Genomic DNA, 17,762 nt, shown 5'->3' on the forward strand with positions numbered 1-17,762 from the left:
GATTTGAGTCCTTAACTCGAAATCAGGTAGCTATCATGCAAATTTGTTAATAAATTAATTTATGTTACTTTTTGTGTTTTACAGATAAAGTCTTTCACAAGTGATGTCCTGAAATTTCACCGGTCCCGCACTAGTCGCCAAGTGCAGCATCCTTAATTCCTTACCCTGCTATTTCGTTCTAGCTGACGCTCCTGATGCGCGCGCCGGCCAACGACGACCGCCGAGGCAGCCAAAGCGCACGCGGACGCACAGGCGCGGCGAAGGATGGCCGCGTCCCGGCGCCCAACTCCACGCGCACGCGCGCCGTCGCCGCGTCGCGTGCGGCGTGCCCGTGCTTCGACTTCGACTGCAACCGCGCGCCGCTCGCACCACCCTATCGAGAGCCCGCGACGCGACGCTCCAATGGACGCCGCCGCGGCGCCGCTCGTGCGCCTCGTCGATCGGCCGGGGCATCGCGGGCGCGGGACAATGGCCGCGGTGGGAGAGGCACCGAGCCCCGCGCGATGTCGCTGATACGTGTTGGTTTAGTCCCACATCGGCCGCGCGGGAGGGGTTACCGTGAGACAAAAAGCGCGATCCGGAGGCGTCTACCACGTAGTTAGCAAATCTCATAAGTATTCTGAACGATCTCCGAGTCCAAGCAATCAGGTACAGCGCTGCACTCCGATCTCTTTCATCCAAGCTCTGGCTTGATGGATACTACTAACCCAGTAAACAGCCGTGCGGCAAGCACGATACTAGCAAAATCTCATGGCATAAAAAGCAGGCGGCTGATGGATGCTCCAACCGCGGCAGCCTTTTTGTTGTGCTGCCAATTCTTTTTTTTTCAGTAATTTTTGTTGAAGGCTGCTTGCAAATTTGATTCGTATCAGCAGACTAGGGGGCGTTTAGTTCCAGTTGCTTATTAACACCTGTCACATCGAATATTTAGATACTAATTAGGATATACGTAGACTATTTACAAAACCAATTACACAGATAGAGGCTAAACGGCGAGACGAATCTATTCAACCTAATTAGTCCATGATTTGACAACGTGCTGCTACAGTAAACATTTGCTAATGATGGATTAATTAAGCTTAATAGATTCATCTTGTCATTTAGCCTCCATCTGTGCAATTAGTTTTATAATTAATTCATATTTAGTCCTCCTAATTAGCTTCTGAATATTCGATGTGACACAGACTAAACTTTAACTCGAGGAACAAACGCTCGCGTGTGTGTTCGAGGAACAAACGCTCGCGTGTGTGCTGCTTGATGCAACCGACGGATCGAATGCACACCTATAGCCCTGAACGCACGAAGCAGATCGTGGGTAGCACAAGAGCGCACACAGCTCGTTTACGACAATTATTGTCAGCACGCAATCATTTGTGAGAACATGCAAGATTACAGCTTATGCTAGCAAGTGCTAGATACCTGACAGGGTAGAGCATACAAAACACCTTCACCTGATATATCGTCCTGTTTCAACAGGCACGAAACAAGAAATGCCTAGGCAAGGCCAGCTAGCAAACAAGCCAAACACGCCCAAAGACGCCGGACGGCACGCCTAGTTTTTACTACCAGCTACACACTTCTACGGACCAACAAAATATACATACATACACACAACACATTAGCCGCAATCCAATATACACGAACGGCTATGCGTGTGAACAACAGCTGCTCCCCGTCCAGCTCTTAGAAGCAGAACTTCTTTTTCTGCAAATGGCATGCATACAGAAGTCACACTGATCAGATGGGAATTGGGATAGAGAACCAAGACTATACTAACAAGGATATAATGATCAGCAGTTGAGAGGCTAGAAAGACATCACGCGTGATCAGCTCTTTCTTGAACGATTGAAAAAAAAGGAAATAACCGTGAGAGATCTGTAACATACACGGAATTTGATCAGATCTTGCTTGTCGATGTACGCGAGCAGCTCATCCTGTCGCATCAAGGCATCATAGAGGGCCTGATCATGGATATTGGATTAGATTAGATAGTTCAGAACCTCGCTGCTTTATACTTAGAAAAAGGGCAAGAAATATTTTCATGTATGCAACAGGTGTCATTGTCTGTAGCGTAACAGACAATTCTAGTTCAGTAGTTTGTGTCAACTGAGATCAGAGACGTAAAAACTTCAGGTTCGAACAAAACAAGCTTACCTTCTTTGTGGAAATTAACTCAGCCTCCAATGCATCCACACGGCGGACGGCTGCATTGAGCAATTCTTCCTTTTCAAATGGCATCTCAGACGGCTTTGTTTCAAGCACCTGCACCTTATCCTCCAGCTCACCTAGCCGTCTCAGCATAGATGAAAGTACATCCTTTTCTGTATACGACGGGGCAGGAGATGGAGGTCGGAACTCCTCCTTGTACTCCTGTTCTTGAGGATACTCAACATGATAGTCATCATGCTTAATAGATTGGTTAGAGATCCTTCTAGCCACCTTGCTTGGGACCGAACAAAGCATGGCAAAAAGGGTCATGATAAAGACTGTCAGCCATGTGATAATTTGAGCTCGGAGTCCTTCAAAATTTCTCAAGGACAATGAACCTGGTGCAGATAATATAAAAGGTTAAGGGTTCAGCACACAACAATACAAAATAGTTGTCTTAAGAAAAATACAAAATAGCATTTTTGCGTATGTATTGCATGTTGCTGCGATTTTGACAACCACGTCCAAAAACCAGAGCAAACTTTTCAGCTTATATTATAAGCTGGGGCCTTTGAAGTTCCTTTTTTAAAAAAGTAAAAGAAAATAACTAATCAATCAATGGATGTAGCTCAAAACAATGTTGACATGAATGGAAACACATTGGCACAGTGGTTAAAATAATCAAGGATTGATGAGTACACATGTATTTACTTTTGCTAGTTTAGTTATCTATCTATAGACAGTAGAAAGTCATGGCGGGAACACACGTGGATATTAATTTAAGAAAGGTAATTTGAACAAAAGTAAAATTAAGCGCAAAACTTTAGCTAAGAGCTTCACACTAAAGAAAAATAATTATATAACAACATAGAATACCTGAGGAAGATGCTTGTAGACTAGCTCTTGGACTACCCCATCCATCATCAACCACCTTGTCCACAACAGGAATGCTTTCTTCAATAGAAGTATGAGCAACAAATGCAGAAGCATGTACCGGCAATTTTGACTGGAGATAGAAATAGAGGTTACCCATTAATAACTGGTATAGAATAACAAAAGGGGCAATAGCATTTTAAAAAGAGAAGCCCAAAGCTACATTTGGTACTTGTCCGCACAGCATATGGTTAAAATTATGTATTACTAAAAGCGACAGGAAAGTAAAGGGCGTGTTGTGTCATTTACAGTTCAACGAATGTTTACAAAACAATTCTAATTTAGTGACCTGTCATCAATAATTTTTTAGCCCTTGGTGGTGTCACCACTTATTACTGATGCAGATTATGCCAGTAACATCAAGATTTTAATCATTACACTAATCTGTACAGGGTTAGCCACTTGCCTCTTCGTGAACAGGGGTCAAGATAGGGTGTGTAATCAGGTTCCTTGATGCAGTAGGAGATGTTACGTCTTCCACTTCAGACCCAGACTCAGCAGATGCATCACTACCTTTTCTCTGTTTCAGTAAAATAATGGAATAAGTAGTGACTGAGGATCGAGAATGATGTCCCTAGAAATTTCTACACTAAAGCATTCTTATAGACTTACTGTTGGGTAATCTGGCCTAGCATAACCGATAATCTTTCCATCTGTGCTGGATATAGTCACAATTTGCCTTCCGTAGTTTGCCTCGCCATTGAGCACTCTCTGGAGAAATTGAAGATGCTTCACATTAGCAACTAAGACGTTTTTCCAGTTGGAAATCTCATCCGGAAACATCTCCCTTTTCTTCTTTGATATTTAATCATGTTTTACTTTTCACAAGACTGGGGGCCATTGTAGCAGGATATTTATTACCTTTATTATTTCAGGATCCTTCCAAGGACCTTTGTCAGATTTTTGACAACCTCCATGTTCTTCACACTTGCATTTTCCACCAAGAAATTCTGGTAGTTCACTGCATGCATGTATTAAATAGAAATTAGGATGGAAGCCAACAACACAAATGTATGCCCAAGAAAAAAGATACTGACCATTCATCAATAATTTCAAGCAACTTATGTTGGTACTTGTTCCCAAGAACCTTCAAGAGAAAATTAGAAATGATAAAGGGTAACTATTATGTGTATACCAAATCACTCAAGAAAGATGTAATTAAATAATTGCTTAACAAAGCATTACATACATGAATCTTGGAAGCAGTTTTTGGATCAAGGAATGATTTTATTGTGCTCCATAACATCTTGAAGCCTTGACCAGCATTAATGATATACATCCGGCACAATGTCTGTAACAGCATTCAAAATGCATCAGAGATTGCAACAATGGGCCAAGATAAACATAATGACAAGAAGGAAGTATATTTCTTATTTTAACTTTAGTAAAATTATTCATGGGAATATTTCATTGAAATTTTTTCCAAATGCTGGAATAAAAATTTTCATCCACATAACATCGCTACCTACCTCTGGGTAGTTATCACTGTCAATCTTCTGCAATCGTGTGATTAATTCCCTCGCAGATTTTGAGAAGTTCTTGAAACCCTTAATTTACATAAAAGAAGTCAAGAAAATCTTAGCAATGTGGCTTTAAATGTAAAGAACAATGTTTAGCTATATTGTAACGCGACATACCACTCCTTGCACATCCAAAATAGTGGTGCATGAGTCTATATGTTTTTTTGCAGCAATTGAGCAAGCTGGAAATCTCATCTGGAAACATCTTTCAAACTCCTTGACATGGTATCTCACATACCGATCTATAGATGTTACTTGCACTAGCTTGTTCGCATCAACTTTTCCTATTAACTCTACGTAGACAGGTCTGCCCTCTTTATCCACCCCATGATAAAATTGTGGGTAATACTTTGTAACTTCGTCTAACTCGGTGTAGTCAAATTCCTGTGATATAGAGCCAAGAAGAGTCAAGAACTCAAGATACAGAAGTTACTCTGAGCTAGAACAAAACTGATATTGATGGCATATTTTGATACTCTATTTAAACTTCAGCTTTACCTCTATTTTGTCGGTCCCGAATTCCTTCCTCCATCTAAGCATGTCTGACCACATATTCTTTGCTTTCTCAACATCAAATTTCCGCGCTTTTAGGAACCTGTAATGCAAATGAGATCAAATGAGAATCCCACTCAACTAAGGTGATGACTGCTTTCTTCTAGTGCACTACTCATGGCCCCATGAGCAGATATAGTTTATCGGTGCAAGCCTGCAAGGTTTATTGCGGGGCTATTGGGAAGGTATGATTATGAAAGGGGAAGTATATATGCAGCCCCAAGACAATTCAAAACCCTGAGAACAAGGAACTCCCTGCCCTTTCAAAGGCTATTCAGGGGGAAAAAACTGAGAAATTACTGTACCTCAGCATCATGTGATAATCATCATGCTGTTGTGGCAGCAAATCCTCATCAATTAAGCATTGCCGAAATGTCTCAACGTCTTGAAGCTCTTTAACATCCCTTATGTCCTTGATGGAATCCCTAGGTTCGTTCTTCTTTTTGCTTCTCCTTCTCAGGGAATGCCTGAATTTATTCCCCGCATTAATTGCCTTTTTCTTGAAAGAACTGACTTTAGTCTTCTTATCTCCTTCTGAGTTGTCTGCATCGGATTTGCTCTCTTTCCTTTCATCGTTATGGACAAACCCTTCAAAACCTGCACAGGCCGTCTCAATTTTCTATATCCAAATCAAAGCAAAGAAAGCTATTTTTTTCCATAACAACAGTAACCGATAGGTGGTTTGACTAGACAGAATATGATGTTTTCCAGGGAAATAGAACTGTAACATGTCTTATTGGTTGGCACATGTTACAGCAACATTGTTATATGTCAATTACCAGCATTAAATGCCTCGATTCCACTTTGTGGTTATCCTTGACGATGAGTAGATGATAAGTTTCAAGCATCAGCTATAATAAGGCCCTCAGAGACCAGGTGAATTCAGGCAATTGGTGGTAACTAATGTACTGTATTGATATTTTTCCCCCTGTAACAAAAGTACGTTGGGGTTCTTAGCCCCCCAAACCAATAAAGCTACAACCATGTAACAGCAATTTATTATTACCCCTCCGGTAATAGCATTATTATTAAAACAGAAATATGAACTTATTAAATTTCAAAGAAAGAAGGAAGAACAATACGAAGGAACAGCATATGCTAATTCGTTGGGAATCGATTCATTGTGCCCAAGGGAAAGAAGCGCCTCATACTCACATGGCCTAGCAAATCGATCGAGGGGTCCTGACATCCCCTCCGCCGGCTCCAAAATCGGTCTCCCGAGCAAGCACCAAGCTCAAAATCCCCTGCAATCGCCCATTTCAGAGAAAAGCACTATGGTTGATGAACTGTGCCGCGAAAGAACGAAATTCCAAACAATTTTCCAATAAATAATTTTCATGAATTGATGCCCACACAGGGAGGAAGCAGCTCGGAGGATTTCGTGGGGTTCTTACCTGTTTCAGTTTTGGATTTCGGGAGCTGATTTTGTCCAGGAGGAGACCAACCCTCTGCCGCGCTGCATTTTAATGGGTGGGAGACTCAGGAGGGAGAAGCGAGAAGGATTCCAATCACTTTTCAAATGGACCCGGTTCATAGACTCGAACCAGTCGAATGGTCGAGCTGCAGGACACGCGTGTGTTCGGTCCATGAACCCGGTGCACCCAGGTGCCTCTGGCGTCTGGTAGCCTCGGTTACATAGGATAGGATCTCTGGAAGCGTGCAGCGGCACGATTGGGAGGCCCACACGCAGTGGCTGCGAACCGTAGACCGCGTCCAAGGAGCGTGCGCCGGTGATGCGACGCGTGGACGAGCGTTTGGCCAGGTCAGACTTGTTTGGTTGGAGTTGGAGGCGTTGGACAACTCCTCCAGCTGCTGATTGTTCATTAATTATTTTTTAGGGAATGGAATTTCTTCCTGCATTCAATATAGTATAAAAAAATATGATGCTACATTTTTGTTTTTGTAGACCACTTCAACACTTCTATCATTTCTGTTTTTGCGTGTATGTGTGTTTCAAGCTAAACATTGTGTTATATTGCTTTTGACTGATGTGTTTTTTTTATTTTTATCTTGGATTTTTTTTGCTGTTTTTCTTGATCAGTTGTGACTGCTGGCCATGTTGCTAAAATAGTGCTACCCGATAACTTAAGTTTAATTCTTGACCAGAATAACAAGAAAATTTGTTGGTCAGTTCTCGGCTTACCTTACATTAATGGTTGGCTGCTCAAAGCTCATAGATCATTTCACCTTGTTAGTTCATGTCTCAATCAGGCACCCCATCTTTGAACTCTAAAAACTAACATAGCAATAATTCTCTGCTGAGATGCATACTACGACGATAGTAACTGCCACTGCCAGTACAGTAGCCTTGCCATGGTGCTCCCTTCAGCTAAAGAACAAGCACATAAGCTAGAGGAAACTGATTGAACTGCTCACTGCTTTGTGTTTTCTGCTGGCATCAGCCCAGCACAGTAACCAAACAAATGGGCACATCAATGGGGCCGGCATCGAGGAAAGTTTTTGTCCATGTCTTCCATTGAGCCTATGCTACCTACCTGAGTATCTTTAGTTGTTACACTGATTGCAATCATCCGTGAACCATGTTAAAGCAGTTTTTGGCTGTCATCACCTCACACGGGAACGGGGTTGTTGGCAAATCAAACAAGCTTGTAGTGTGATCTGATGAAAGCCTGGAGCACAAAAGGATTAAAGAGAACATATGCTTTGTTATTAAGGATGTATAGATATATGATATAACCGAGCAAGAAGCACATGCCTCGTGGAATATAGCCAAACTTGGCTGAGTTTTCCCACCATGATTTTGTTTATAAAATTCGCTCCTTTTTTTCTTCTTTGTGGGCTATAGTCCAAAAAGTATTGTAAAGGGAAAGAGGGAAATCCTATGGCTAATTCGCTATAAAATATCCGTTGAATGATCTCGTGGTTTTACTGGCGATGATGGAGACACAAACGATACAAGTGGCTGAGTGTTCCAATCACGCTTCATTGTGATGTTGATGCTTGGCGTTTTGATCTGTAGAAATGGCTGAATCAGCTTCCTGGCAGCAACCGAGCTGTCCAAAGCCACGTAGCCGTACAATAATTCATGAACTCTGCCATATTCTGGCACTACAATAGAGGACACTTCCTATCTGCTAACAGCAACTACCAAAATCTTTGTCACGTTTAATCAATAAAGAGACTTGTTAACATGACTGGTTGCAACGAAGATTGTTCTTTTTTCAAATGGGAATAAACAATTTGGCTTGTGATCCATGCCTAGATACAGAGGACAAAGAAAGGCCAGGAACTTTTCAAGGAATGGTAGGTACTCATCGGAGAATAAACGCCTGCACCTGTTCGCCATAGTGGGGGTACATACAGAATCCACTACGAAATAGAATTATAGGATAAATCGCCCCAAACGAAACACTGGCGATTTTATAGTGGGCATTTTGTCTGCCGTTAGCTTGAGGAGGTTAGGGGGTCCCTGTTGGAGCAGTTGCCGCTTAATCTCTTTTTTCTCTGAAGACACTTAATGAAATAATGAGGGTGTTAATGCAGCTCACGAACTGCAGGTTGGAATGGTTGACTCTTTAGTTGTTGCTTGACAACCGGAGCTATATGGCTGACTAATCGTTCCTTGACCCTGCATTTTCAAGGATGATAACGTACAATAACCATTGCGATTTGGGACGGGCAGCTTCAGCTGACACTCCTGATACACTGAAATCAGCTGCAGGCCAGTACAGTTCGGTGGGAACTTAGACCTTGTTTGGGAGGAAGGGACTAAACTTTAACCCTATCACATCGGAGGTTCGGATGCTAATTAGGAGGATTAAACATAAGTTAATTACAAAACTAATAGTAGAACCCTTAGGCTAAATTGCGAGACGAATCTATTAAGCCTAATTAATCCATCATTAGCGAATGGTTACTGTAGCACCACATTGTCAAATCATGAACTAATTAGGCTTAATAGATGAGCTCTTTTACTGTGGACAATACTACCGGTTGGTAGTATAGAGTATAAGTCCTTTTTTAGTATGGATAAAATAGTAATTAGCGCGGTATATATTATTCGGAGTATATTTGTTCCGGTCCTTTTTCCCGCACGCCAGAGCTCCCGCGATCCATTCTTCACGCGCCGCCGGCCTCCCGTCGCCCGGACGCCGCTCCGCCCCCGCCCGCACGCCACGCCGCCGGTCTCCCGTCGCGGGTCGCGGGGGCGCTGTTCCGCGACCGCCTGCTCGCCGCCCCGACCCCGGCCGCACGCCGCGCCGCCGTCTCCCGTCGCGGGCACCGCCGGGACACCGCGCCGCCTTCTCCCGTGGCGGGCACCGCCGGCACGCCGCCCCGACCCCCCCGACCCCGCCCGCACGCCGTCTCCCGTCGCGGTCACCGCCGGCACGCCGCGCCGCCGTCTCCCGACCCCGCCCAGACGCCGCGCCGCCACCTCCCGCACGTCGCCCCGTCCGTCGCGCCGTCACCGCTCGGCCACCGCCACCGCCGCCTCGCCGGCACCGCCCCACACGCCGCCACTCCCCCACGTCCCACATATCCAGTAACAATTCCAGGAGGTATTCATTTATGCAACTATGAAATTCTTTGTTATTTTTATTTACGAATAAGTGTGAAATATCATATTAATTGTTCCCTTACAAGGAATTTACAAGTTTCAGGTATTTCCTAGCCTACTGTAGAAAACTGAGTTTCATTGAACTTGTACTTATTTAAGCGAGAGAAATAGCAACAAAGCTTTAACTTACGTATAACCTAGCACTGCAAAAAAATTTTAGAAGAGATTATAGAGCTGTAGCAAATGGAACCACTACTGGACTAAAGCTACCAGTCCCAATGAGGTTATCAGATGAAAAACCATTAGTTGCATGGGCCAATTCAGCATAAGATTCCCTCATGTGTTGTTCATCAATGACTGAGCTCTGTTGGTTTGCTGTTATTTTTTTATTCTCTCTGTATAATGAAGACAGTGCAAATTCTAAAATGCAACAAAAACACAACCACTGCATATGGCAACTATTATGGCAAGTTTTTGCAATGGCTTATTCCTTGAGTGGTTAGAGCAGGGTGGCAATTTCAGTTGAGGGTTACCACCACAAAGTCCATCATTTCCAGCATTGGTTAGGTCAGAGGTTGTATTGCTTAGCTAATTGCTGCTGATTATTTTAATATTAACCTGCAATTGCTGATTAGTTAGGTTGGGATGAAGGACTTCAGTTCCGTCCTATGTTGATACGAAGGTATTATTTGAAATGGTTGAAATACCTGTAATTTTTTTTGTTGAAGGTTACCGTAATGGAGGCAGAAGGGTACGTTAGCCTGGAGGAAACTAAAGAATATAAGTGTATTGTAGATCAGACTTTTATGAGGGAGGAAGATTTCTATGAGTTTTACAATGATTATGCATACCATAAAGGGTTCAGTATCAGAAAGGGCAGAGTTAGGTACAAGACAGGCACCAAAGAGGTGATATGGAGAAGACTCATGTGCTCCTGTGAAGGATATAGATCTGTTAAGTACTTTGAAAGGATGGATCAAAAAAGACAGCCGCGTGCCCTCACCCGTTGTGGATGCACTGCTAGGCTTGATGTGGAGTGGAGTGAAATTATTGGCACCTGGTATGTGAAGGACTTTGTGGATGTCCATACACATGCCCTTGCAAAACCAGAGCATGTTTTTGTTTTGCGGTCTCATCGAGGGCTTAATGATCCTCAGAAAGCGGAGGCAGTAGAACTGGGACTAGGTGGGCTGCGTCCATTTCAGATCATGGACGTAATGGAGGCCAGCCACGGTGGTCCATGGGAGACTGGATTTCTTTCGCAGGACTTGTACAATTTCTTTTCAAGGTACAAGAAGGGAAAGGTTGAAGGAAGCGATGTAGAATTTGTGTTGAATCATATGCGTCAGATGCAAGAGAAAGATCCGGAGTTCTTTTTCACATTTAGTGTGGATGCACAAGGCAGGTTGAAGAACCTATTTTGGTCGGATGCACAGTCGCAGATAGACTATGGTGTTTTTGGAGACGTCGTTGTATTCGACAGCACTTACCGAGTGAACCGGTACAATCTTCCGTTTGTCCCTTTTATAGGAGTTAACCATCATCGAAGCACAGTTGTCTTTGGTTGCGGTATTTTATCGGATGAAACTATCTTGTCATACGTGTGGCTCCTCGAGGCTTTACTGGAGGCAATGCACCAGAAGCATCCAAAATCCTTAATTACTGATGGGGACGCAGCGATGATGAGAGCTATTGAGATTGTCATGCCTGATGCAGATCACAGATTGTGCAGTTGGCACATAGAGCAGAACATGCTGAAACGGTTCCGTGGTTCGAAGCTCAAGGATTTCAGGAAGTTCATATACCATGCAATGGAGGAGGGTGAATTTGATAGGCTTTGGAGAGAGTTTAGAGGTACCCATAATATCAAAGAAGATAACCTATGGGTAAATAGGATGTACGAACTTAGAAGGAAGTGGGCTGCCACGTTCACAAGAGGGAGACATTTCTTGGGCATGCAGAGCAATCAGAGGAGCGAGAGTCTGAACTCAAGGCTTCACAACCATTTAGACCGAAAGATGTCCTTAGTTGATTTAATGGAGCATTACGAGTTTTGCCTATCACGCATTCGTCGGAATGAGATTGAGCTTGATGCGAGGGCTCTATGCTCTATCCCATTCACTAAGATTTCTGCTGATGTTCTTGAGAAAAGTGCTGCGCAGATCTTCACACCAACTATATTCCAGAAAGTGAGCTTCCAGATAAAAAAATCAAGTAATTGGTCGGTGACAGAGGTGACATTGCAGAATGGGTGTTTGAGGTATGAGGTTTCATTGCAAGGCAACAACAAGCGTTCGTTTCACGTGACTTGTACCTTTGGGTCATCGTTGGTTGATGCTAGATGCCATTGCCGGAAGCTGGAGCGGGAAGGAATTCCATGTGCTCATACTTTCTGTGTCATGAAGTATTCTTGTATAGAGAGCATCCCTCCTTGTTGTGTTTACGTGAGGTGGACTATGAATGCGAAGAGTGCTTTCCCAACGGAGATGCGTACCAATACGCATGTTTGGACTGAACAAATGGATCGTTACCATTCCCTTCGCTCAAAGGGCAATCGTGCTTTATTCAAAGTTTCTAGGAGCCAAGATGAGACGGATAGGGTAATGAAGTTACTTGATGATATTTTGAAAGAAGACACGCAGGAGCAAGGGATGGAAGAGGAAACAACATTTGGGCCATTGCCGGCTCATTTCTCAGCAGCCAACCAGCCCGGTGGCACCAAAGTACTTGATCCGGTGAAGATTGTTTCGAAAGGTGCTCCGCGATCCAACAAGAGGTGGAAGGCAAGCCATGAATTCTGGGGAACTTTTTGACAATGTGCAGGTTAGATAGTTAAATTTTTTATTTATTCATTCTGATGTTGTATCTGGGCAGTTTGTTTGTGCTACCTTGCTCATTGGCTCCATGAAATAATTAACAAATTCCTCATTGGCTCCTTGCTCTTTGTATAGGTACACAGATTTATCTTCTGGAGATAAGCTTACAGCTTCATTGATATAGAGGACACTGACCCTTGTGCTTCGCTGATTGCAGCTAGTGGAACTCGAAGAAAGCAAACACAAAAGAGCTATTCAGTGCCTTTTAATATTCATAAGGTTTGGGCCAGTATGACCATAATTATGTTACTGTCAATTGGTCCCAAGGTTCATTTGAGGCCATTAGTGTTGTCCTTTTTCTTCTTGAAAGAATTTCCTTTGATTGGATAGTAACAATTATTTATAAGGTACCAATTACTTGTTTACTGGTCTGAACTTTAAGTTCGATGTTGTCTAACCTGTTAATTCCAAGGACCAAAGAAAAGTTCGATGTTGAGCATTTTATTTATGGAAACTCTTGTATCCACAGAGAACTCGAGATCTTGATACAGTTGGATTGCTCGATCAGTTACCAGCATTACAGCAGCTTCTTTTTCGATTACTTGGTTGCCAGGTAATTAATCATTGTTATCCTCTGTAGAAATACACCAGTTTCTGTGTTCCAGAGTTGCCATTGACATTTAAAAGGTGCCTTGCTGACTTTTTCGTTTATTTTATTTTTATCCATAAGTGTCATCATCTTATAACATCATAATTCAGCATGCACTATCAATGGTGTTACTGGCAGGTTGCTCTAGAGAGTGTTAAGATCCAAACGGCCATCAATGATGCAATACTCAATCTTGTTGACAAGGTGGGGACTGCGGGCTTGCTGCTTGTCAGATTATTTTTTATGGGCACTTGACATGTATAAAAGAGCAATTAGCCCGGTAAATCATCATTCCTTTTCTGCTTGTGCTTGATCCATTTAACTTTTTTCCATTAGTTGGTCATCAGAAATCACATGCTTCGTGGCTGATTTTTTTTTTATTTACTGTTGTACAGGCAGAACAACTTTCGGAATTTTATGAAGTGTGTAAAAGTATACATATTGGGCGTGGTGAGCGATTCCTCAAAATTGAACAGGTTTGGCTGATTCTCTAATGATCGTCAGTATGTACTTTGTTGTCATATTCTGTGCGAGAAGCTTATTGATAACCTATTGGTAACACCAAAACAAACAGCCACCTGCATCGTTCCTGGGAGCTATGGAGGAGTATGTGAGCAATGCCCCCCTTGCTTCAACAGTTCAGAGAAATCAGGTTTGCAACTACTAAAAGCTTGTACTATTTGTTTCAGTTTCCTGGGATCTTAGTTTTCTGTTACTATGTATAAGCAAGATGTTTCTGGCTACTCTATTGAAGTCACTTGAAGGCAGATTTTGATGGTGTATTTATGTCCATTTCTTTGTTTTTTAGGCTGAAGAACCATCAACGCCACCGCCTCCAGCTCCAGAACCTGAACCTGAGCCAGTTAAAGAAGTTCCACCCACAGCTGAACCAACAGATTTGCTGGTAACTTTCGATGGTACTGCACTAGTCAGGAAACCGGTCATTAGCACTTGATGGCAGCTTTTACTTACTTCGACAAAGATGGAAGTGGTTATATCACAGTTGACAAGCTTCAACGAGCTTGTGGAGAAAATAACATGGAGGACTCTTTCCTGGAAGAGATAATTTTAGAAGTTGATCAAAACAATGTAAGTTGATTGTCTTTTGGAAAGAATATTAAATGTATATATTCTTGAACTCAGGATTTCTCAAGATTATCAAATTATTAGAGGTGAAGTTAAAATTTAGAGATTATAATATGTGGGCAAATGGTTTTACATTTTGTGATCTTTCGTTTGTCCCTTCTGCGCGCCCAAGATGATGTGCACTAGCAGTCAGTGATGGTAACTAAATATTAGGTGAAGCGATATCAATGTCAGCATCAGTGTCATCTGAGCAGCAGCAGCCATTTGTGGACGATGAGAGAGCTGATTCGGAGCTCGTGGCTAGCTGTTCTTGCTTGGTGCATGACAGCATGAGGCGATGTACGAAAAGGAACAGGTGGATTTGGAGTCTGGAGCTCGTGGGCACATGTGCGGCTTGTGTTTTTGTCTTGCTGTTGGCTCTTGCCAATTGCCATGCTGGTTGCTTGCATCGCAGGTTGCATCAGTTCTCGATCCTTGATGAATTCTTCTTCGTCGGCTTCTTCCTCAACAGGAACAGCAGCAGCAGCGCGACAGGAAGAGAAAGACCGAAGCAGATCATCTTGTGCTCAAATTCTTCAGGCCAGGCAGATCCACTACCAGGAGAAAGATCCCCGCAGCAGCTGAAACCCCATCATGTTCGTCGACATCGATCACATCATCTTGGCCGATCTGATCAGTTTCGCGCTACAGGACACACACGAGATCAAATTCAGGTCGTCCACAACCATGTTAAAGTACTTTCTCAAGGTATAAAATTATGACGTCCCAGAAATTCAGAACCGGCAGTCAATCTGACAATAGACCTTAACAGATATAGAATTCAATTTGAAAACTAACTCTATCCATCATCTCCAAAGACATAATTGACACGTAAAGATAATAAATTCAAATTACAGATATCCGAATAACCACACAGGACAAATTCCTATATAAATAAATACCCCCCATCTATCTCCATCTCCATCACGCCTCCATCTCCAACTCCTGACGCCTCCATCTCCATCTCCTCACGCCTGCATCTCCTGACGCCTCCATCTCCTGACGCCTCCATCTCAACATGGAGCAGAACCATACACCTGACGCACAACACAAGGAGCATGCCCCACCTGCGCGACTTGATCCAATTACACCTGCGCCATCCTATCCAGTAAGTACAATCTTGCCTGCAACAACAGTTTATGATCAGTTTATTATATTTGTCCTAATTTATTCATCAGATCCATTCATCCCAGGGAAACAATGGGGTACAGACCATCTATAATGGTAACTTGGAGGATAACACTGATGACGAATCAGATTATGAAGACCCTATCGTTACCTTTACTGAGAACCCATTCACCTATCCACCCAAGATTGGAAGGAAGCCAGTAAAATTTTTTTCTGCTCTTTTTGTTGCCATCATCATATTTTAAACCGTTATGATTTAATTAATCACAATTTTTAGGTGTCAAAGGCCTATGGTGACATAATGGCCAAATTACACGCCATGGATACCCGGGAATACAGGGACTACAACTACCTAAAAACTGCACAGGATTCAATCTGTCAGCAAGTGAAAGAAATTACTAGCGCCTTTCACACAATTCAACGTTCACTGATTGACATTAAGTGCTACAACCAGGTAGGTTCTGATGAATTTTGAATCCTAAATGTGAGTTTGACTTGCCTACTCACAACCTTCTAGCCTGAAGAGCAGATCAACGAATTAGGATTGACACAACAGAATGTACCACAAGGGCGACTGATTTCAAGCACAGCCGGGGAGGCACCTAGGCCAATTGATGAAAAAGTAAGTAAGTTCTATGAGCATGATACTAAACCAGGTCCCTATGATAGCACAAAAAGGAGGCGAGGCGAGTGGGATAAACCTGATGTAAAGAAAGGTAATATGAAGTGTTTCCAATCTATAAAGTATGACATTAATTTATATCGGTAGCTGATACTATGTGATGATGTGATTGCAGAGTTCAGCTGTTTCATGGATGAATTTCTTCAAGTTATGAATATGAACAGAGGCAATGATGATGATATCATTATCAAAATAAAGGGTATTGTATTAACAAGAAAGGAGATTCACACTTTGACTATAAAGTATGACTACGACTCTTTCAAAAAATGTTTAGATGGCAAGGTCTGTCCTTAAACATTGTTCTTACTGTCCTGATCAATTAATGGTTCTGATGCTTCTGTATTATATTGCTCTATGTCAGTTGGCACCTCCAGCTGCAATAAAATAACGATGCATCAAAACTGTAATTAGTAATTAGATGAAGGCAAGCTCATACAGATAATTATTGTATCATGCAGATAGTAGATGCACGCATACATGACATGCGGGGGAAGATCCCGGACGACAAACGGATGTTCACCAATGTTTACCTGGAGACCACGCACATGCCTGCAAGGTTCCAGTACACACAGAGACATGAGGCTGAGATATGTGAAGAAGAAACAATGCACAGGCGCGCAGTTGCATTTAAATACGTCAGTCATGAAATGGTACGACATAGTTAATTAACTGCTAGTCAATACTATCATGCGTTCACTACTGACTACGACATTTGTAGGTATTTCTCCCAATGCGTGTGCAGACACACTGGTTCTTGGTGGTAGTGAACGCTTATTTGCGAACTGTACAAGTATTGAACTCAGACAAACAATTCGTTGGAAAAATAGTGCAACAAGTCAGGAATATGGTGAGGTTTAAGTATGCTCTGTACTGTTCCATTTTGATTGCACATTCTGAAATAACACATAATATGAAATAGGTTGAAGGCTTGCACTGTTATTTGGATATCATTCAAAACGATGAGAAGGAGGACTACCATCGGTGGAAGGATTTCAATGTCAAGACCTGGGACATCGACATGCTGGATGGATTACCGCAACAGGAGGACAGGACATCATCGGGCCTATTCATGCTCAAGTATATGGAGCACTGGAATGGTTACAGACTACAAAAAGGCTTCACACAGAACCTTATTGATGAGTTCAGATCTAAGCTTGCAGCTATACTGGTGAACTCGGTCTTCAATGAGGAGCAGACTATGAAGGGATCCCCTGAGATCTAGTTCGACTCTTACAATTTAAAAAGTTATCTTCAGTTTTAGTTCCTACAATTTAAGTGTACTGCTATTCAGTGTGTTACATGCTCGTTATCGCAAACAAGTCTGCAAACAAAGAATTCATGAAACACACATTAAGCATCCTGACCTTGTCCTTGTCCGGGGAGGGGATAACACACAGGAGGGGGGCGAGCTGGGAAGGGTCCTTGCCCGTGGAGTCGTGGACGCTGGCGCGGAGCCGGCTGAAGTCGTCTGCCTGGTCGGCGCCGGCGGCAGAGCTACTGCTGCTGCTTGGGGTCGGGCTCCCAGGCGAGCGATGCGGGGCGAGGGGGCGGCGCGATGCGGAAGGCGACGGAGAAGGTGGACGCGCAGGGGCGGAAGATGAGGTAGACGGCGCCGGCGAAGTCGGCGGCGAGGAGGAGCAGGAGCAGGCGCGGCGGAGGAGGCGGCGCCGCGCCGGATGCGCGGCGAGCT

The 17,762-nt window shown here is 43.2% G+C and overlaps 2 protein-coding genes and 1 long non-coding RNA gene across 3 annotated transcripts; 2 read left to right on the forward strand and 1 right to left on the reverse strand.

Annotated features, from left to right (window-relative positions):
- Nucleotides 1-1,316: 1,316 nt before the first annotated feature.
- Nucleotides 1,317-6,658, reverse strand: LOC101785621 (phosphatidylinositol/phosphatidylcholine transfer protein SFH8). The gene is made up of 15 exons (XM_004961275.3): nt 6,548-6,658; nt 6,309-6,397; nt 5,459-5,750; nt 5,100-5,196; nt 4,719-4,985; nt 4,551-4,628; nt 4,271-4,372; nt 4,119-4,168; nt 3,943-4,042; nt 3,694-3,792; nt 3,488-3,601; nt 3,025-3,154; nt 2,155-2,546; nt 1,887-1,961; nt 1,317-1,704 (listed from the first exon to the last, which is right to left on the reverse strand). Exons 2-15 carry the CDS (start codon nt 6,340-6,342, stop codon nt 1,684-1,686), a joined length of 1,851 nt encoding a protein of 616 aa, XP_004961332.1. The 5' UTR covers nt 6,343-6,397; nt 6,548-6,658; the 3' UTR covers nt 1,317-1,683.
- Nucleotides 6,659-10,409: 3,751 nt separating this feature from the next.
- On the forward strand, nt 10,410-11,890 carry LOC111256731 (protein FAR1-RELATED SEQUENCE 5-like). Its single transcript, XM_022825216.1, has 2 exons — nt 10,410-11,526; nt 11,835-11,890. Exons 1-2 carry the CDS (start codon nt 10,410-10,412, stop codon nt 11,888-11,890), a joined length of 1,173 nt encoding a protein of 390 aa, XP_022680951.1.
- Nucleotides 11,891-13,382: 1,492 nt separating this feature from the next.
- On the forward strand, nt 13,383-13,790 carry LOC111256629. The gene is made up of 3 exons (XR_002676723.1): nt 13,383-13,417; nt 13,533-13,613; nt 13,712-13,790. It is a non-coding gene; the product is annotated as an uncharacterized LOC111256629 (long non-coding RNA).
- Nucleotides 13,791-17,762: the final 3,972 nt, after the last annotated feature.

The sequence above is a fragment of the Setaria italica genome, chromosome III (assembly GCF_000263155.2).
Source record: "Setaria italica strain Yugu1 chromosome III, Setaria_italica_v2.0, whole genome shotgun sequence".
Taxonomy (NCBI): Eukaryota; Viridiplantae; Streptophyta; class Magnoliopsida; order Poales; family Poaceae; genus Setaria; species Setaria italica.

Bases quoted from the DNA above. Each gene is read 5' to 3' on its own strand.
- LOC111256731 (XM_022825216.1), top strand. From the start codon at position 10,410: ATGGAGGCAGAAGGGTACGTTAGCCTGGAGGAAACTAAAGAATATAAG. The intron at 11,527-11,834 runs GTACCCATAATA...AGTGCTGCGCAG, and splicing joins GCTTTGGAGAGAGTTTAGAG to ATCTTCACACCAACTATATT.
- LOC101785621 (XM_004961275.3), bottom strand. From the start codon at position 6,342: ATGTCAGGACCCCTCGATCGATTTGCTAGGCCAT. The intron at 4,373-4,550 runs GTAGGTAGCGAT...ATGCTGTTACAG, and splicing joins ACAGTGATAACTACCCAGAG to ACATTGTGCCGGATGTATAT. The intron at 4,043-4,118 runs GTCAGTATCTTT...ACATGCATGCAG, and splicing joins CTTGAAATTATTGATGAATG to TGAACTACCAGAATTTCTTG.